At 44.9% G+C, this 22030-nt stretch overlaps 1 protein-coding gene across 6 annotated transcripts in view; it reads left to right on the forward strand.

The window, feature by feature from the left end:
- TIAM1 (TIAM Rac1 associated GEF 1) overlaps window positions 1-22030 on the forward strand; it is a 317485-nt gene that overhangs the window by 265109 nt on the left and 30346 nt on the right. For all 6 annotated transcript variants that reach the window (XM_088481651.1, XM_088481650.1, XM_088481655.1 and 3 more), the window contains one exon: window positions 8575-8666. In XM_088481651.1, coding sequence (XP_088337777.1) covers window positions 8575-8666 — 92 coding nt within the window. The remainder of the gene's footprint in view (window positions 1-8574; window positions 8667-22030) is intronic.

Below are 22030 nucleotides of genomic sequence, written 5' to 3' on the forward strand. Positions count from 1 at the left end.
GAGACGAAATCTTCCATTAATGTCTCGGCATTGATGCGGGCGGTGCGGTCCATTCTTGATATAGAGGATGACGCTCGGCCCCTGAACTAAAGTATCCAAATTTTAAGCAGGCAAAGGTGACTTCGGCTGTTTTTTCTCTCTCTGACCAGCTGACTGATCATATGGCGGAGGCCTGGCAGTCGCCTAGTAAGAGGTTCCAGACGCAGAAACGTTTAGCATCTAGTTATCAGTTTCCTGCAAGTCATTGCAAAAAGTGGGAAACCCTGCCTGCGGTGGATTCTCATGTCACTCGCTTAATCAAGAGTGCTACCTTGCCTATGCCGTCCATTTCATCCCTAAAGGATCCCACGGACAGGAAAGTGGAGACTTGGTGGCCTGTCCGTCCATGGCCATCTCTTGGGTGGCTAAAGCCATTGAGAGCTGGGCCAATGTGCTGGAAGATACCTTTCCTGAGGAAGCTCCTGAGGTTCAGAGAGCTTTAGTTGGACAGATGAGGGATGCCGCTTCCTATATTGAAGCGTCTTTGGATGCCAGTCTTCTGACTTCCAGAGTTTCAGCGGCAGCGGTCTCTGCTCACCAGTCTTTGTGGCTTCATTCTTGGAGAGCGGATGCGGATTCCAAGAAGGGCCTGGAGGCCTTACCCTTTAATGGGGAGATTTTGTTCGGTCCTGACCTGGACTAAATTGTTGATACCTTAGCAAAGTCTAAGTCGGTGTTTCTTCCATCAGCAGCTGCGCCTTCTAAGCCTAGGTCCTCAGCCTTTTGTACTCAGGGTAAGTCCAAGGGTTAGTCCTTCCCGAGGCAGTCGTCAACCAAGGCTGCCCCTAAACCAAAGAAGCAGGCCTGGAGCGCTAGATGCCCTGATTCCAAGCCAAAGGATAAGCCTTCAGCCTGATGGGACGGGCCTCTCTCTGGGGGATCCCAGAGTGGGGAGACCGACTTCTTCAATTCACCCAGTGCTGTTGTAATACCACCACGGATGCTTGGGTACGAGAAGTGGTCTCTCAGGGGTACGCCCTATCCTTCCGTCACAGACCCCCCAACAGTTCTTCTGCACGAGTCTTCTCAGGACAAGATCAAGGCCTTGCAGATTCAGGAAGCCATAGGTTGTTGTTCCCATTCCGCTTTCTCAACGCGGGACTGGTTACTACTCTGCTCTATTTCTGGTTCCGAAACCCAATGGGTCGCATCGACCTATCCTCAACCTGAAATCGTTGAACAAGTTTCTCAGAGTGCCCACTTTCAAGATGGAAACTTTGCATTCCATCATTCTGGCTATGGAAGTGGTGGATTATATGGTCTCCCTAGACATCCAAGGCGCCTACCTCCATGTTCCTATAGCACCTTCCCACCAGCGGTATCTGAGGTTTGCTATACGTCCGCTTCACTTCCAGTTTCAGGCTCTGCCCTTTGGCCTTTCCACAGCTCCAAGGGTGTTCATCCAAATTATGGCTGTCATGGCTGGCCATCTGCGTAGCCAGGGTATACGGCTTCTGCCGTATCTGGACGACCTCCTATTGCTGGCAGGCTCTCCGGAGATACTTTTGCAACATCTGCACCTGACGATCGCTTGTCTGCAAGTGCACGGGTGGCTGATAAACTGGAAGAAGTCCTCCCTCATTCTGTCACAGAGAATGGTTCATTTGGGAGCCAATCTGGACTCTCGTCAGCAAAGTATCTTTCTGACTCCAGACAAGATTTCCTCCCTACAACTACCAGTGAGCAGTTGTCTGATGAGTTCCCAGGTGTCGGTTCACTCGGCAATGAGAGTTCTGGGGTCCATGGTGTCGACATTCGACATGGTGAAGTATGTCCAGTTTCATTCCTGGCCCCTTCAGGGGCTTATTCTATCCAAATGGGACGGGTTACCACACCCAATCAGGACTCAGATGCTGGCGTTGTCTCCGGAGGTGCACCTGTCGCTAGCTTGGTCGCTTCAGACATCTCATCTCACCAAGGGTCGCCCCTTTTGGATCCCGGACTGGGTACTGCTCATGACAGATGCCAGTCTCCGGGGTTGGGGGCAGTGTCGGGTCCACTTTCACTTCAGGGCCGTTGGTCGCAGAAGAAGCGGTTCTTCCCATCAATATTCTGGAACTTCGGGCTGTGTACAGGGCCTTCCAGTTGTCCGGTCACGCTCTTCAAGGAAAGGCAGTGCAAGTTCAGTCCGACAACGCCACCACGGTGGCATACATCAACCGTCAAGGGGGGACTCGCAGTCGAGCAGCAATCATAGGTGTCATGCATCCTGTCTTGGGTGGAGTGCCACCTTCCGGCCATCTCTCCAGTCTTCATTCCAGGAGTTCTCAATTGGGAAGCGGACTTCCTCAGCCGTCATGAGGTGCATCCCGGGGACTGGTCCCTTCACCCAGAGGTATTTCAACTACTCGTGGACAGGTGGGGACTGCTGGAGGTGGACCTCATGGCCTCCCATCACAATCGCAAGCTGCCTGTGTACGGGTGCAGGACAAGAGACGCCAGCGCAAGCCTGGTAGACGCGCTGTCAGTGAAATGGACATTTCAGCTGGCATATCTATTTCCTCCAATATCCCTCTTGCCTTGGGCCCTTCGGAAATTCAAACAGGACGCTTCTGCTGGTGGCTCCGGTTTGGCCCAGACGTCCTTGGTACTCCGATCTTCGGAGCCTACCCATTGACATTCCGTTTCTTCTGCCTCAACGTTGGGACCTGTTGTCTCAGGGGCCCTACCCTTACCCGTATCTTGGTCATCTGTCTTTGACGGCGTGGCTCTTGAGACATCCGTCTTAAGGTCCCGGGGTTTTTCAGCTCAGTCATCAGCACAATGCTACAGGCGCGCAAGCCTGCTTCCGCCAGGATTAACCAGAGTGTGGCATACTTATTTTCACTGGTGATGTCAGTAGGGCCATCTACAAACGGCAGGCGTTCCCTCAGGAACACCTCCATTTGTCTGGCCACCCCCCCACCATGCCTACAAAACAGGGCGAGCTGTTGATCAACATAGACAACCGCCCCTATTGTAGCGAACCCCGGAGTGAGAGAATTTCTTTCTCGCTCCGGGGCTTGCGCATGCGCCCTACCATCGACCCGCTTGCGAGCGGGTCTGAATGAGGTCCACAGTATGTAGCTATCAACAGTTGCCTGAACATAGATATGGTCTAAATTATAGCGAGTAGTGAGCACTGAAACAATGGGCCGTATTCAATTAGCGGTGAAAAGCCGTAATCTTCGAAAAAGTATCGTGAATGACGTGATTTTGCCAGGCAGAAACTTTCCGCCATATTCAATTGCAAGGACTTTTCGTGTAATAGGCGAAAAAGTTTCGCCTATGAATACCCGGTGGAAAAAAGTGCAGAATTGCTGTTTTGGGGTGCAAAGGTGCGGAAATCACTCTGCACCCTTTGGACAGACCCCCAAAGGATAACTGCGTCAAACGCCCAAAAAAGAGGAACACCCCAAAAAACACTGGGGGTGAAAAAGTACAAAGTTGGGGTATAGACTTAAAAACTGTCAAAATAAGCTTTTGGGGGATCTGCAAGTATGGGGGAGGTGTTTTTTGATTGCAGGTGCTTGCTGAAGGTGCGTTTTTAGCACTTCAGTTTTGCGTTTTTTAGCCATGCTTGCACCCATTTTCATGTACCCCAAATTTAATGGAACTAGTTATTTTCTCCCAAAAAAACTGCTAAATGCTATTCTTCACCACTTTTTGAAAGACGCTAGAGGCAATTGAAAGCACTTAAGTACTCCAATTAGCTCCAGGGGGGCTAATCGGGGACATCTATACTGATCCCCAATGTTAGTGCATCTTTTGGGGGGTGTCAGGCTGATTTCCCCAAAACTGCCAGCACTTTTCGCCTGTTTGAGTTTCACCGGGGCGTGTTTTCACGTCCTTTGGAATTGAATACGGCGAATAGCGGGGGTGCGCACGAAAAGCTTCTGCAAAAAGTATGCGACTTTTCGCACCTGATTGAATATGCCCCAATGTCTAGAAGATTATACTTATACATTTATCTAGTACAGTCTATGATTAGAATCTGATACAGGCAACACCTCCATTTGTTTGATCCCCCTAACGCTTCAGCTGTAGGAGGTAAAGCTCGGCCATGCACTAGACCAAATTTCATCCAACAAGTTGGTTGGTTGGTTGGAATGAAAACCTAGTAATGTATGGGTGCAAATGACAATAGACCGTATGTTTCCAAATGCCGGAAAACAGGTGAAAATGGTCAATCAGACAAGTTGTTTAAATGGCTCGGTTGCTGGATGCCGGCACTCAGGATCCTGGGCAGCCAGAAGCCCGACGAGGGTTAGGATACCGACAGCTGACGGTCAGTATCCTAACTCCCCCCCCCCCCTCCCCCCAGTGCCTAAACCCCCTCCCCCCAGTGCCTAAACCCCCTCCCCCCACCTCACCCTAGACCTATCCCCCTGCACCCTAAACCTAGCCTTCCTCCGATAGTGCTTGACACTAACCTCTAACCCCCCCCCCCCCCCCCAAGCCCAGTATTTACGCTCGTGATGCCGACGTTGGGATTCTGACAGGTCTCTGGATCCCGGTCAAATCTATTCGATGTAAACAACATGTCTGAACAACAGCTCTTGTCCGTTTTCCGGGGTTTGGGAGCAAATGACTGATTGTCTTTTGCTGGCATACATTACCGGATTTTCATTCCACCTCGGATGGTGGATTAAAGATTATCTAGTGTAAGAGAATTTACAGATGTGTCTTCACTCATCTTTGCTGCAGCCCCTCGCAGTGCGCCTGGTCCCGTGAGACTCTGCTTGCGCCGGGTGTCTTTTTTGCATCATTGTTTTGCAGAAAACACGTCTAAGTCGCAGTGTGATGCGACTAGGAAACACCAGGAGACTGCGCTGATTCATTTCGTATGCGACAATTGTAAATCTGTGTGCCACGTTAAGTTCCATTTACAGTCTATGTTGCACACAGATATACAAGTGTCACACATCAAATTAATCAGCAGTGTGTCCTGGTGCGTCATAGTCCCGTTGCATTGCGACTTAGATGGCACAAAAAGACGCCCAACGCTAACAGAGTTGCCACAGGACCTGACTGCTCGCTAATGTCAGGCATATCGCGTTGCATGGCGTATTGAGGCTAGGTGAGCAAGGACACATCTGTAGAATACCGGACACACTTTGTGCTGAGCAGAGGGACTGCCAGCCGCCTCCTCATCCACGCACTGCTCTTGACACGTTAAAGAAAGTGTCCGGCTTTCAAAATACTACCTCCTTTACCAGGGTAAAGTGTCGGTATGGAATGGCAAACAGTGGGTGTCCTGAAAACCAGTAATATCCATTTTATGGTATATTAGTATAAAGAACTTTTCATTGGAAGCTATTCTCATCTAGAACATGCTGCGGATGATGGTACCGCTATAATCCACAAGAGGGAGCAAGTTAGCTGTCAGTCTTAAAATTTTCGGTCCGCTCATTGTGGTTTTGGATGGAGAGTTGCATACAGCGTTATACAATGTGTTAAAAATGTGCCTGGGGGGAACATATTTTGGAAACCTAGTCCGCCGCGCATCAACGTAATTCAATCTGTTACTACAAATATACATCTTTTAGGATGTACCCTGTTTTTTTTTTTTTTATCAGTTATGTGTCCAATTGTCTCTTATATTTTATTATGGGCTCAGTGAACACTACAGCCGTGGCCCCAATTCAACTTCATGGCCACATTAGTTTCTCATCCCGTGGTATAAATAAAATGAATAATTGTATGCATCACACCATTCCGCAATTACAGCATTTTCTGATTAAATTAAGAATCCAGAATAAATTGGGCTCATCTTTTCTGAGACCAGCATTTTAATAGTGTATAATAGTTTTCCTTCTGATTTTCTACAGTGAACAAAATCAGTTGTTTCCTAGGAGACCACACAATAAAATTCAATCCGCCTCACTGCAATGCATTGGGTACGTGTGCTCGGGAGAATGAACCTGGCTTGTTTATGTGAGGAGTGGGTGGAACTTACCGACTTGTTATGTTCATTTATTAAGATTATAGAAACATTTTAATTTGCTGTATCTTATTTGTTACCCTTAACAGCAAAAGAGTAATTGTCAAGGATGCAAACCTCTTGGGTGTGTGGGCAGCCCATTTAAAGCTATATACAGGTTGAGTCTCCCACATCCAAAATGCTTGGGACCAGGGGTATTTTGGATATCGGAATATTCCATATTTTGGAATAATTGCATACCATAATGAGATATATTGGGAATGGGTCCCAAATCTAAACACATAATGCATTTATGTTCTATATACACCTTATACACACAGCCGGCAGGTCATTTTATACAATATTTTTTTATAATTTAGAGCATCAAAAAAAGTTTGTGTACATACATAAAATTCATTTATGTTTCATATACACCCTATACATACAGCCTGAAGGTTATTGTATACTGTATTTTAATAATTTTGTGTTTTAAACAATCTTTTTGTACATTGAACCATCAGAAAGCAAAGGTTTCACTTTCTCAGTCATGCTAAAAATATTCCGTATTTCGGAATATTAGGATATGGGAGACTCAACCTGTATGTGCTGAATGAGCTTGTGTCTCTGAGTTTGAAATATTGACTAGAAAGAGGTTAGCACATGTTCTCTGTGTGTGTGTATGTATGTGTGTGTATATATATATATATATATATATATATATATATATATAGATATATATAGATATATATATGTGTGTGTAACAAATCAGCGGCACTTGGAGTCTGAAGTATACTCATTTAATGTGTACAAAAACACATATCACCGTCACCAACGTTTCGGGGCAGTAAACCCCTTTGACAAATGGGGTTTACTGCCCCACATATCTTTCTACTACGGAGGGCACTGGAGCATTGATTCATTGAGGAAAGCAGAGTGCCGGTCCGCTGGACCAATATATATATATATATTGGTCTTTAATTTTATTTTTGAACCCCTTTCTAAACTTTGTAGAGAAGTTAAAGTTTTTGAGTGGTTTCTGAACTGTAGTGTATTATACTGTACTTTCAGTCAGAACTATACAGTAATTGTAATTTGCAGCCAGCCGGACTACACTTTCCAGGATTACTTCTCCTGGCCAACGGAATTTCAACCTTTTGTGTCGCGTGCTGCAATTGGACAGCTGCCCAGCCGTCCACTCTGAGCTTTCAGTCATGGAAACTGGCCCACAGCCACTCAGGCATGACAATCTAACAATAACCAGGTACCTGGAACCCTAGCTGGTAGGAGAATCCAGTACAATGGCGGCAATAATTCTGGATTGTTTGTGTAGTAAAGTTGCCTGTGACTGTCCTGTAGCTCTCCATCATTGTCACACTTAAACGCTGTCTGCGCAAACTTATAATTATCAGCTAAATGAGGGATTTTTGACCAGAACTGTCAGAGCTGTGTTTATTGCCGTGAACAGGATCAAAGCTGCATATGACGTCCAGGACTGACTATGACCAGGTTAATATTATTGTAGATTTCTTCCAGATGTGACACCATGTAACAGACTGTACAAGGTGTTTGTTGCATATGAGTTTCTTTGTGGTCTTCTTTAATGTGTACTCATTACCTGCACAGTGGAAACGGTCATTTTGTCTGCTGAAAGCTAATGACACCACCCGTGCCTCAGTGATGTTACCGGTGGATTAATAGGCGGAATATTGATACATCTCACAAAAGTAACTTTCTTTGCAGGAGGTTATTTGCGAATCGCAAACTAGCTGCACATTGCAAAACTGTCTTGTGACGCTGCGCTCCCTGATTTGCTAAAGCTCACCCTGCTTTCTGATAGGTTGCAATGGCTTTACGGGGTTAGGTGGCGTTCGCCGGGGGACAGAAATTGGTACAGAAAAAGGGGAAGGGTACGTAGAAAAGTACGGAATAAAGGCAGAGCTCCTCTGTTTGCAGACCGGGGCATAAACTAGATTCCATTTTGAAAACATGTTCTAAATTGGTGGAGCGTTCCTTTGCAGTGATTAGGAGGAGTCTCATCCTTCACCTGGTGGAAAAGTGACCTTACAAGTGCACTCTCAGTAATGTAAAAAATAAAGGACGGCGTAAGTTTTTGGGCTTTGACGTGACATTTATACTTTTGCATAGGGCTCCTGTAATTGTATTTATACTTTTGCATAGGGCTCCTGTAATTGTGTTTTGTGCCCCTCTACGCACCTTAGCACACGTCCAGGATGCATTTCCATCTCACAAGGTAGGAGCACCTTAAAGTCTACAAGGTGGACCATCTAAATCAGTGGTGACCTACCAAACAGTGCATGTTTTCCAGATCTCCCAGCTGCTGCACAGGTGTATTCCTTACTAACAGAGGTCATAAAAATATCCACAGGTGGCCTGGAAAACCTGAACTGTCTGGGGGTCTCTGAGAATGAGATTTGGTACCAAGGCATTTTGCAGTGTCTTCTTGGCGCGTTTCCTAAATGGCCTCCAGTGTGCATTGGACACAGGTCCACCATTTTTTTCTGCGAAGATGGCTGCATTGTACGAAGTAATTCCACATCTAATGGTAGAGGATGATCATTGCCGTCGGTGTAGATTATGGCTAATCCCACCCGTACTTTCCTTTCTGTGCGCAGGTTGCAGCGAGGAGGAGACCTGCAGTGAAGCGACACCGGATGAGATAGAAGTGCAGATGGAGGCGTCTGACGAGGCTGATGCAATAAACAAAGTGAGTGTGTGGTTCTGATTTTACTTTATGCAGAGTTTGTATGGCACAGTGGGGGAGATGTCTCAAAGCTTGGAGAGAGAGAAAGTACCAACCAATCAGCTTCTAACTGTCTTGTTACAGGCTGTGTTTGAAAAAGGATAGCTATGAGCTGATTGGTTGGAACTTTATCTCTCGCTAAGCTTTGATACATCTCCCCCGGTGTCTTGTGTTATTCTGGATGGAATGCCTCATCGGTTTGTTTTGGTGAATTTCAGTATTGCATCCTAGAAAATGATAGAATCTCATTGGTTGGTATGGGCAACAGCGCCACGTTACATTTTACCAAGCTTTAGTGAATCCCACTCTGTCTGTTCTCTTTGTAACAATTCTATATTGCCTGCTTCATAGATACAGTAAGAGAAGGGTGCATGGGAGTTGTTTCATTATCATTCAGAGATGGATAGATATATACTATATGTATATATAGTTACTTGCAACCTCTAAAATGTCAACAAATCTGTCTGTATTACAAATGACACTTGTACAGATTGTTGTACAGACAGTGCTTCTATTACCAACCAGTAGGCTCTTTAATGTACATTTTCAACCTCTGTGCAATTAGTCTCTACCTGTGAATTGTACAAAAAAAAGTCTTCTATTATGTGTAAAGATCACCTAACTGAAGTAACAATGTGAATGCTGTAAATATGAAGGAAAGCTGTGAAAACGAAGACCAAAGCCCATTCTAAGTAAATTAAAGACGTGCACAAGGTAGGAAAATACTACAAAATAATATCCAAGTGCTTGGATATCCCAGTGAGCATTGAGGGATCAGTTGTGAGGATTTGGAAAATGCTTCTTGGCACCCAGACCCTGACTAGATAAGGCCGTCCCTTTAATCTCAGCCAGAGCAGGGTCTGGGCACCTTGTTAAAATCGAAGGACCTATGGATGGTGCAAAATACAGGGAGATACTGCAAGACCATCTGCTTCAGGCTGCTAGAAAACTAAAGCTTGGGAGGAAGGTCGTGGTTGAACAATGGCCAAGTCAAAGTCTAGATATCAGTCCAATTAAGAATCCGTCGCTCTATTTGAAAAATGCAGCAAACAGCATCAGCCAAACAACCTGGGGTAAATCTGCAAGGAAAAATGGGCAAAACTCACTACCAAACAATGGGGTAGATGTATGACGCAGTGAAAGAGTGAGGAACCAATCCGCTCCTTCCTATTATTTTATAGAATGTACTTGATCAATGCAACATCAAAGCTGATAGGTTGCTATGGGCAACTTCTCCACTGGCCCACGTCTCTGCTCTATTCACTGCTTCATACATTTACCCCAGTGTGCTAACCTGGTGGGAACTGACCCCCCCCCCCCCCCCCCCATCAGACTAGGAAAAATGCGGAAAAACCCCTGTTTTCCGTCTTCATTTCCATATGTACTAATCCCCTTTTACCGGTGTAGAGGGTAACTGCAGAAAAACCTGGTGTTACCCTAGAGAAGCCTATGGGCTTCCCGCACCTGACGCTTCGCCGTTGCCCCGCAGTGGCTTAGCAATGGCCCCCACTCACTTTACTCTCCATGGTCAGACTCCATGATGTTGAGATCAGGGCTAAGTGGGACCATATAATCACTTCCAGCACTCCTTGTTCTTTTTTACCAATCATGCAGTAATTTATAGCAACAATTAGTTTACTGTAATCTATAAAGTGTATGTGAGACCTGAAAGTAATGGTCTAGTTGCTATGAGTTTCGCAGTGCTGTTCTTTGTCGCATACCCTGTCGTATACGAGGATAGAAATGTACTTTAAATCATTGAATTTCTGATTAATACTGTCCTCATTTGGTCCCATTTTAGGTGATATTTGAAGATCCTTTAGACCGTTATAATAAAGTATTCCCATATATTTATGTAACATGTTGGAGCTGGTTCAGAGTTACACGCTGTTGCAACAACTTTAGCGCCTTTTGCTGTAGTGTCACCTGCGACTTTATGCTAATGCTAGTATCAGCCCTTCCCCTGCTGTACATCCGTGTCTCTGACGGTGCAAGGACTGGGGCGCCCGTCTTTGTGCATCTTTTATACAAAACCATCGGAACGTACTTGGACCAGCCCCAAGCTAGGTGCAGAATCTCCGTCAGCGTGTGGCCTCCAATGTAAGAGATTAAGCATCAGACGGTGTAATGGTTAGCATTACTGCCTCACAGCACTGAGGTCGTGGGTTCGATTCCCACTATCACCGTAACTGTGTGGAGTTTGTATTTCCCCCCTGTATTTGTGTGGGTTTTCTCCCACACTCCAAAACTATACTGGTAGGTTATTTGGCTCCCAACAAAATTAACCCTAGTGTATCTACATGTGGTAGGGAATATAGAGTGTAAGCTCCACTGGGACTCGCTGAGTGTAAGCTCCACTGGGACTCGCTGAGTGTAAGCTCCACTGGGACTCGCTGAGTGTAAGCTCCACTGGAACTCGTGGGTGCTATATAAGTAATTGGTAATAAATAATAACACACCCAAAAGACAGTGCATCTCCGCACGTCTGAGCAATCACCGCCCTGGAACGCCAAATACATTTACCAAATTTTCCTGAAACTGGTCGGTACTGTGACTGTGCACTCACCATTGGATGAACGCGCTCCGGGACTTAGCCGCATGTGCAGGTGAAAATCACTGACCCTTGCAAGAATATCGGCATCGCATGTAATTCAGAATCAGGCCTTTTACCTTTATCATGTACTATCTGGTGATTCAGTTCTCAAATATTCATTTTAGTCATTGTTAATTATGCGGCTCAGGATCCTTGTGTTGTTGTTAAGGAGAAGCTACTGGACTTGAGTAGGCTGGTTGGGCTGCTTCCAAGAGCTGACAATTCTTTTCTGGCATCTAGTAGAGAAGAAGAGAATAAATGTTCCAACTATTGCAACTTAGGGGGATGATTTTTCAGGGGAGTCACACAGGATGGGCAACCCAACTCTTGTGCAGGAAACATCATATACTTTCTAGTTTAATAGCTAATGATTTTTGAAGTGGCCTGGTTTTATTTCATGTAAGAAATTCTTCACTGGGCACTGCCGTACCGTATGACTAGAGGAGCACGACTCATGGGCATTGCCATACTATATAACTAGAGGAGCGCTACCAATGTAACTACTATGTAACTAGAGGAGCGGTACTCATGGGCACTGCCATACTATATAACTAGAGGAGCGCTACCAATGGGCACTGCCATACTATATAACTAGAGGAGCGCTACCAATGGGCACTGCCATACTATATAACTAGAGGAGCTGTACTCATGGGCACTGCCATACTATATAACTAGAGCAGCTGCTACTCATGGTCACTGCCATACTATGTAACTAGAGGAGCGCTACTAATGGGCACTGACATACTATATTACTAGAGCAGCTGCTACTCATGGGCACTGCCATACTATATAACTAGAGGAGCGCTACTAATGGGCACTGACATACTATATTACTAGAGCAGCCGCTACTCATGGGCACTGCCATTCTATGTAACTAGAGGAGCGCTACTAATGGGCACTGACATACTATATTACTAGAGGAGCCGCTACTCATTGGCACTGCCATACTATATAACTAGAGGAGCTCTACTAATGGGCACTGCCATACCATATAACTAGAGGAGCTGCTACTCCTGTGCACTGCCGTACCATATGACTAGAGGAGCACCACTCATTGGCACTGCCATACTATATAACTAGAGGAGCTCTACTAATGGGCACTGCCGTACCATATGACTAGAGGAGCTGCTACTCATGGGCACTGCCGTACCATATGACTAGAGGAGCTGCTACTCATGGGCACTGCCGTACCATATGACTAGAGGAGCTGCTACTCATGGGCACTGTCGTACCATATGACTAGAGGAGCTGGTACTGCTGTACCATATGACTAGAGGAGCCGCTACTCATGGGCACTGCCGTACCATATGACTAGTTGAGCTGCTACTCATGGGCACTCTCGTACCATATGACTAGAGGAGCCGCTACTCCTGTGCACTGCTGTACCATATGACTAGAGGAGCCGCTACTCATGGGCACTGCCGTACCATATGACTAGTTGAGCCGCTACTCATGGGCACTGCCGTACCATATGACTAGTTGAGCTGCTACTCATGGGCACTGTCGTACCATATGACTAGAGGAGCTGGTACTCATAGGCACTGCCGTACCATATGACTAGAGGAGCTGCTACTCCTGTGCACTGTCGTACCATATGACTAGAGGAGCTGGTACTCCTGTGCACTGCTGTACCATATGACTAGAGGAGCCGCTACTCCTGTGCACTGCTGTACCATATGACTAGAGGAGCCGCTACTCATGGGCACTGCCGTACCATATGACTAGTTGAGCCGCTACTCATGGGCACTGCCGTACCATATGACTAGTTGAACCGCTACTCATGGGCACTGCCGTACCATATGACTAGTTGAGCTGCTACTCATGGGCACTGTCGTACCATATGACTAGAGGAGCTGGTACTCATAGGCACTGCCGTACCATATGACTAGAGGAGCTGCTACTCCTGTGCACTGTCGTACCATATGACTAGAGGAGCTGGTACTCCTGTGCACTGCTGTACCATATGACTAGAGAAGCCGCTACTCATGGGCACTGCCGTACCATATGACTAGAGGAGCTGGTACTCCTGTGCACTGCTGTACCATATGACTAGAGAAGCCGCTACTCATGGGCACTGCCGTACCATATGACTAGTTGAGCTGCTACTCATGGGCACTGTCATACCATATAAATTTAGGAACTTGATAAAGCTTATGTCATTAGCAACACATCTTCTGGCTGAGACATAGGATGCACAGCTTTGTAGTTAGTTTTTCATAACAAATTTACATTATCTTGATAAAGTGTCTATATTGGCAGATTCTATATAGAGTTGCTGCTTTATTCATTCTGTGCCTTGTTTATGTGTATGTTGTGAATTAGTACATGCAAAGACATTTCTGTGGCTGGCAGGGTATGCTGGGAACTGTATCTCCACCCCAGCTGGTGAGCCACACGTTACAGAACTATAGGCATACAGTACATGACTATGTTATGGGAGTGTGTCTTCACCGGGTATCCTGTCATTGCTGTTGCGTTAACATCTGGCCAGTACACACTGCTGCACAATGATGTGGTAGAGTCGCATCATTAGAACACCACACCTTACTTCACATGAAAGAGACGCAATATCCTAAAGGGTGGAAATAATATCTAAGGTGTGTAATAGCGGAGTGTTTGCAGACTATAGCAAATCCTGCAGATCGTTATTGTAATTAAAAGTAACTTCAAGATAATACTTAGCTCCAAAGATGTTTTGCAGCAATGTTTCAGCACTCAGCAGAGCCCCGTTAGTATTACTCTTTCATCTGGTTAGTCAGTTGTCAGTACATGCTAGCAGGTAGCTGTTCCAGGTGGGGCTGCCCTGTAGCTGGCTGCAGTCACTTCTGTAATAGTTTGACATATACTGAACTTGCTGGAAAGAGCTGAATTAGCCGGTCAGTGCGCATAGCCTAATTAAATATAGGAACTCTGAGGTTCAAGTAGCTAATGTTAGACACACGGGGCCTTATTCAGAGATAGACGGTATTGCACATTCGCAAGTAATAGGCTGTGCAATACCGTCCAGCGCAAATGCGTGGGTAATTGGCACCTCTTTGCTGCCTCTGCGATCTGGGTGCAACGTCCGTAGATGCTATCTCGGATCAGAACCGCCGCTATCGGTTGCCATGGTTGCTCCTTTGGTCAGACTCACGCAGCCTGGCCGGTTCCTGCTGCCTGCAAGGCCAGGTAATCCTACATCCAGCCAACGCCTCATCCCTCCAGTAAAGCAGGGGGCGACATGCCTTTTGTTCCGGGAATGCTGACCAGCTCTGGCTCCCCCCCCCCTCCCCAATTTCCGCAGCATGTCGGTCATGCTGCGATTTGGGGGAGCTTGTGAGCAGGTTTGCTGGACCCGTTCTGTACATGCACAGACCCCAAAAATTCCGGAGATCTACGCAAAGCATCCGTTTTGTGTACATCTCCGATTCAGGCCCATAATCCACTCTACAAAATATAAGGCCATAAAACACAGCATAGACCAAAAGCATCACCTATTACAGTCAGACACTTTATATTGCCTATTCTTTATTCTTACAGAGAGATAGAACTAGTAGAGATAGAACTAGTTAACAAGGGAAAGTGTAGTCTGCCAGAAAAGCTTATAAGAGAAGATATGATTACTACAGAGGCCTAATCTCCACCTTAAAATGTGTGATTCTCCCACCTGTTCTGGGAGAGAAGACAAATATGACACACAATCTTATTACGCCCGGTGATATAATCTAAGCAGCCGCCGGCTTCCTACACTGTCCATATGTTATACGGAGGTCTTCCTCTCCAACAAGCCAGACTTGGCCGCCTGTTGCCAAAGTGTTTCTGGAGAAAACAAACTGCTGCTCACTCTTTGGCTTATTTATCAAGGTCTTTGGCCCCAATGATCACGTGGAAACAATTTCTTCCGCATTTTTTCCTCAAATCTTGAGTATCATCGCTATTTATAAATGGACAATCAATGCAAAATAAAGTAATACCTGTAAATGCTCAACAACAATCCTACAGCCCCAATTAACACTTAAAAAGAAGTAATATCAAGCTTCAATATTTCAAATGAAATACAAATGAGTGTTAATGATTGGTGCTCGATTGTGCCAAATATGCATCAAGAATCAGAAATGACCCACAAATTGGTGAGAAAGTGAAGCCTCATCCTGCCTCTAGCAGTAGATCAAGTAGTGGTGGAACGCAAAATCAAAGATGGCCCGCGAGGTGGAGCGCATGAACTTCCGGTTCCACCGAAAGTCCACACAGTGGAACGCAATGCACTTTTGGTACGGGACGGAGCCCGGAATTGGACGCTGAAGCGGGAACTGAATCCCCAAATTAGGGACAGCTTGAGAGTATAAATATTGTCTTATTCTGATCACATGCTACCTTTGCCTGAAGAAAGGTCCTGTAGATCCAAAACGCGTTGTGAACCAAAGGGATTTTGCAGGACCCAGCCTATCTTGGACTTTATTGAGCCTTCTGCGGTGGTGTCGAGCTGCTGAGCTCGGGACCTCAAGCTAAAACCTAGCACTAGCCCACTGCAGCGCCGAACTTTGGTGAGAGGTTGTCATTTGGAACCGCACTCCTTTGTTTGTTACAAATATCTACTTTATATGGATGTTTTTTTTTTTTTTTTATGAAATAAATGGTATTTCTACCAATTTGTGGGTAATTTATGATTCTTGATGCATCAGTGGGCCAACGCAGAAGATACTGTATCTTCTGCATTAATGGCAGCCTCGGAGCACAATGTAGCACCCCTTAAATATATGGGAACATTACGTTAGTGCAGTTTTACTAAGCTTCAAACAAAGGGTTCCAGAGCTTGTCTCCGATTGCTAATGCTATCTTCAGATGGCCTTTCCTATGATCTCTCCAGATCCCTCCACCCTCTCAGAATCTTGTAGTGTGCTCCTGCGTGACCTAAAATCGCCCATGCTGGGGAGCGCTGCATGGACACAACTTTGTTGAACAGAGAAAGTAAAGGGTTTTGCATTTAGCGCGACAGTTTAAGGGTGTCCATCGATCTATGGCCAGTGGTTTCACATCATTGTTGGTTGTGCTATAGATGGTTGGGGACTGACCATGTTCGGATGACAACAACCATGTGCCGATCGACTGCTGAAACCATCGACATTGGGCACAACCACATTGGGAATATTTTTGGGGTCTATTTACCAATCGCCTTGGTATGCGTCCATAATGAATGTTAATTTTCTGGACATTTCCAAAATTATCAACAGGCCCGTGTTATTACCTAAGTTGACGGCTGATGATGTTGCCGCCTCTTCCTTGGCCTGTTGTCTAGAGATGCATCTTGCCGACTTTGTCGCCAGCACTTTCACATACCTTTCACCTACCTATTGTTGGAAGATCAGGGGTAGACTTAGTTGAAGTTTCTAGTTTGTCGCCTCAGCGGTGAATCAGGTGCGATTTGCAGCGTTGGATAAAATCATTGGATGAAAGTGTTATTTAATTGACTCTGGCTGTTAGTCCCAATTAAACCCCCCTTTGGTTCAGCTGTACGGTAACATCCTGCAATCAGACACGGAGCCTTAAGAGCAGCTAATTGCTCGTGATTTATAGTTTAATAGCTTAGGGTTGAACTTCGTTTAGCAGATTTAATTGCTGCTGCCATGAGGAAATATGACACTGTATTAACGCTGAGATATTCTAGGATGCTAAACCTTACGGTCAGTCGCAACAAACTAACGAACCAGCTCCAACAATCTGGGCCAGTGGTTCCCAAACTGTGTGCCGTGGCACCCTGGGGTCCTCAGGACACTTGCAGGGGTGCCTCAGGTTGGTGGTCCAGCACCAAATCAAAGTATTTATTATCAATGTAATGTAAATATGTGGACATACAGAAGCGCAGACCTGATCCCCAACACATAACTGAACCTAAGGATTACAGGTAAGCACCATTTACTTAATAGTTTTGTTTTCCTGAATTTGGCCTGGGGGTGCCTTGAAAACAATACTGATCCTCAAGGCGCACTTTGTAAAGCGAGCACTCAATTTTCCATCGACAGTGAGTGTTGCTTATAGACACAAGATAACCCTATGTAAAGTACTGTAGAAGGGCTATCACTAGTTACAGGAAGGGGAACCATTGCACTCACTTCCTGAATTTCCAGAGGAATACAATCTCTCCCACTTTTTGGTCTCATTTTACTTGTGCAAAATAAAACTAATCCTTGAGATCCTGTAGAACATGACGTCTGGCTCACGGATACATAGTAAGTGGTCTATAATTTCCTCCTTTATGTACATTAAAGTATCCTAGTAAGTGATTGCTGAGCTTTTCATCATTATCCACTACAAGTAAATGGATTTGTTTTATATTTGCGCCATCACTAAACTTTATAGACTTAAAAACAGTAACTGTGCTCTAGAGCCTTATTATACCATCGCTGATATTGTATTGATTTGATGTTATGTTTTTGTTTTGTTTTTAAATATAAATCTGATTTACGTCTATATCAAAATGCCTGAGCTGTAATGGAATCTGCATTGATCCATTGTCTAATATACAAATATGTTGCTATGCTCTTGGTAGTATAGCCTGAGGAAGGCAGGCAGTAGCAGGGTGTGTCGGTACTTGTAGTTCCACAGCAGCAGAAGAGCCACATCCTGCCTACATCTGTAGTTGGGAAAACAGGGACTATATATGTAAATATGTGTTGGGGCTTCTTTTACTTGCAGTCTATCTATCCTGTGTCTTGCTTACAACTGTGTTCTGAAAGTGTGTGTGTGTGTGTGTGTGTGTGTGTGTGTAATCTAAAATCTTTTCTCTCTGCGCTTTTGAAAATGGAATTAAAATCAGAATATTGCAGGATGTTCTATCGCCAGCAGGGAGCAATGCAGAGTGACTTCGGTCCTGACCCAGAACCTTTCCTCCGGCGTTTGTACCAGTTGTAGTTCAGTTTCTCTCAGTCGGTTTCTTGCATCTGTAGCTGTTCCCCTAATGCACACTGAAGTGGCTGATATCTATATAATACATGACTAAATGATATTTATTTCTCCACAAGTATGTAAGTGATGGTGTCTCGCAGAGGAATGGATGTACGACTCAGTCACTTCTCTCTTCATATAGGAAGCCCTGTGCATTTAGCTTCTGTTTAATTGTGTTAATGACATGTTGCTTTATATGGCTTGTAAGCATTTTTAGCTCCTTCCAGCTTAGCAGTAAGTGTAATGCTATCTTCTCTGTCACCGAGGGGGGCTTGTGCTTTACAATGATGGCTTGCACTGACAAGCACTCACCCGTCTGGCTGTGCTTAAACAGGGATTAATAAAGCCCTATTCCCTTGGTTTCTTTTCTTTTTTTTTTTAACCTTTTACATATTCTTTTGAGAGTGAAAGGAAGGAGAGATCTGCAATCCTCATTGCTCTTTCATATCCCTGGATCCATAAATGGCTCTTGCTGGATGGAAAAATGTTCTTGTATATATAACCCACAATTTACTGACGGCCGCTGCAGGCAGCATCAAGTTTGGGCTTGCTTGCCGCACCTACCTCGAGCTGTAAAGAACGGATAGCATCCCCTGCCATGTCCGGGTGCTGGTCATTGCACAACACTCGGTGGGTTTGCATTAACCCTGGAGGTTACCAGGCAATGGAGAGTTAATTCTTCGAAAGGTACAGTGTATGGGATGGGGGGGGTGTTGGGGGTTTTTAAATCAATTTTTTTGTTTTAACCTTTTTTATTTCTGTGAAGAGAAGCAAGTTATTCAATGGCAATGTATTTCATTCCACCTCATCAGACAGAGGATTAATTATGTCCTGTCACTTCTATCTCTCTAATTAAGACTCCTTTTGTTCTTATGCTTTGTATTTTGGTTAGTATTCTGTTTGATTGTTTTTCGTTATACTGATGTACTTGTGCCTTAACCATAGCAGTCTAATAATGTTCTTTTTTTTTTTATATTCTCGATGTACTTAGTTTGGCTATACAGTGTCATTTTTCTGACATACACTTTCAAGTTATAGCAAATATTCATTTTCATTATCTGGGATGTTTTGCAATTTGGGTTATGTTCCAGTTTTAGGTGAGGAGGAAATAATCCCCGATGTTCGGAATAAGTAGACGTTTCGGTGCAGCAGCTGTCGGATCCATGTAAAAGATGCAGGACATCACATTGTTTGCGTTTAGATGAAGTACAGTTCGTGGTCAGATTTATATATAGGAGTGTTCTGCGTTTATTGCCTAACCTGCCTAGATCTGAGCATTTTTGACTACTGGAGACCTCTTTGATTTTGTACTTTGTCATCCGTTAAATCTCTTAAGCTCCGAAGTTTAATATTTTAAGCCCTTTCCTGACACTTTTTCCCCTCTGGTGCGATAAGGGTGAAGGAACAGGGTTATGTAAAAACATCTTTTGTAGGGATTTGAAAGATTCCAGTTTCAAATTCAAGTTTCAACAAACTATAAGGAAAACACAAAATCCATGTTAAAGGGAACCGTGTCTCAGTCTGTTCCTGGATGTCTCAGATTGCCAGGGTAATAATCCTGGTGATTAATTGCCTATATCAAACAACAAAATACCCTGCTGATTCCAGGATGTAACTGTGGGCAGTGTGGAGGTTATATCCTGCCAGGGGCAGGTGGCAGACCCTTCTCTGCTGGCTCCAGATGCATGTGAGATCCAGTATCTACATGTCTGGGCACAATGGAGTTTGTGTTTCCCTGAGGATGGTGCTAAATCAGTAGTCTAAAAACCCACTGTCATGGCCTCCAATGACATAATGGGACCATAACCCCAAGGGACGTGTGGAAACGGTTGTAATGCTGTGTTTGCATTACTAGCCCGATCAGTTGTACTTTACTGTGAGTGACTGTGGCCCCTGACTAAGGGGTTTATGTATCAAGCAGTGAAGAAAGGGAGAAGTTGCCCATAGCAACCAATCCGCTCCTACCTATTGTTTTATAGACTGTACTTGATAAATGCTACTTCAAAGCTGACTGGTTGCTATGGGCAACTTCTCCACGCTTTTTAATACAGCGTGGAGAAGTTGCATAGACCCTCAATGCCTATACATAGACCCTCAATGTATCGGCTGCATAGAAATCTATAGTCGGTGATTTCTGGTAGGCCATGGGATTTAAGAGCAATAATACATATTATCCAGTCATAAACATTAATAAATAATGCTTTGAACTTACTACTCCCATAAGATGGCACCATCCATCGAACTGCACTCATCGCCTACACGCAGTCAGACTCCGGTGTTCCCGAGAATACAGACTAGAATCCAGCCACAGTATAGATGCTAAAGGCACTTTGTGCAAGTCATGTGTTTTACGTCTTAGAGAATTCATGGGATAGTAGGTCATCCTACAAAATGGCTGCCTCCACTTTATGCTAGTGACGTATACACAAGGCTGTGAACTATGTACCAATCCTTCTAAGCAGGGGTCAGGGAACTTTTTTTACCTTTTACCCCAAAATATATTTAGATACGTCGATGTTACACCCTTGATTTGAAGGGAAGGAAATCATATAGTAGTGACCCCATATAATGCCCCTGTAGTGCCGCTTGTACAAAAAAAAACACTTACCGTAATCCTCGCTCCTGCATCTGCCGCTGTCCTGTCCGCCCGGCTGCTCCTCGGAACTATGGGAGAGACATCATGACGTCTCTCCCATAGTGCACATGGAGAGAAGCGGAAGCTGCAGTTCAGAAGAGAACTCCAGCCTCCGGCTAACGCGGCGCTGCAGGGAAGGAGCCAGGCGCCCGCTGGTAATAACATCTCAACGGGCGTCCGGCTTAGAGCCTCCCTACGGCACAGCCGGGCATGCATATGAATCACTCTATATTATACAATGATTCATATGCATGCCCAGCTGTCCATCCATTACCCCCAGGAATTTCATTTTTACCCCATGTGTGGTAATTTACCCCCTGTTCCCTGACCACTGTTCTAAAGAGTGTAGACGTTGCCCATAGCAACCAATCAATTTCTACCGGTCATGTTATAGAATGTACTTGGTCAGTGCTAGCTATAAGCAGTTTGGTTTATATGGGTAACTTCTCCGCTTGTCCACTTATTAATTTTTTTTAGATGGATTAACACATCTCCCCCTCTGTCTCACCGGCCTACCTGTCGTGTTGCCATCCCGCTAGCGGTTGGAAGGTGTTACTTTTTGCTGACTAACTCATATGGCATCACAAGATGGGGGCTTGTAATATGTGTGCACACAGGGTTACAAGTGTAATGAGTGAGAGCAATAGGGCCGTATTCAATTAGTGGCAAAAATGGCCGTTTTTTTCTCCATAGGCAAAAAACTGTGATATTTTCGCCAAAAAACAGGCGAAAACGCAATTGGCGAAAAAAAAACTGGAGAAAGGTTTTCTCCATTCCAGACCAGGCAAAAAAATGCAAAATCGCTATTTTTGGGTAAAAACGTGGGATTTCTTTCAGAATCCTTTGGACGCCCCCCAATGATAAATGACCCCCCAAAAAATTCGTAAGTTGCGCACTTTGGCGAAAAACGGGCGTGCAAATTTTGGGTAAAAAAAAAAAAATCAAAAACGTTGAAAATAGTTTTAATGTATCGGGTCTGATTTTCCCAGGGGACGGTATGGATGTGTGAGGTATTTTAAACATCGCAGGCGGTCGCAGCAGGCGTTCTTTTACGTTTTTTAAATTGCATTTGTAGGACACGAAAATATACTTGAACCCATTTTAACGTACCCCCAATTTTCGTGGAACAGTAATTACCTGGAAAAAAAATTGCTTCCTATCATTTTTTTTTTCACCCAA

The sequence above is a fragment of the Taudactylus pleione genome, unplaced genomic scaffold, assembly GCF_031769625.1.
Source record: "Taudactylus pleione unplaced genomic scaffold, aTauple2 ptg000276l, whole genome shotgun sequence".
NCBI classification, from domain to species: domain Eukaryota; kingdom Metazoa; phylum Chordata; class Amphibia; order Anura; family Myobatrachidae; genus Taudactylus; species Taudactylus pleione.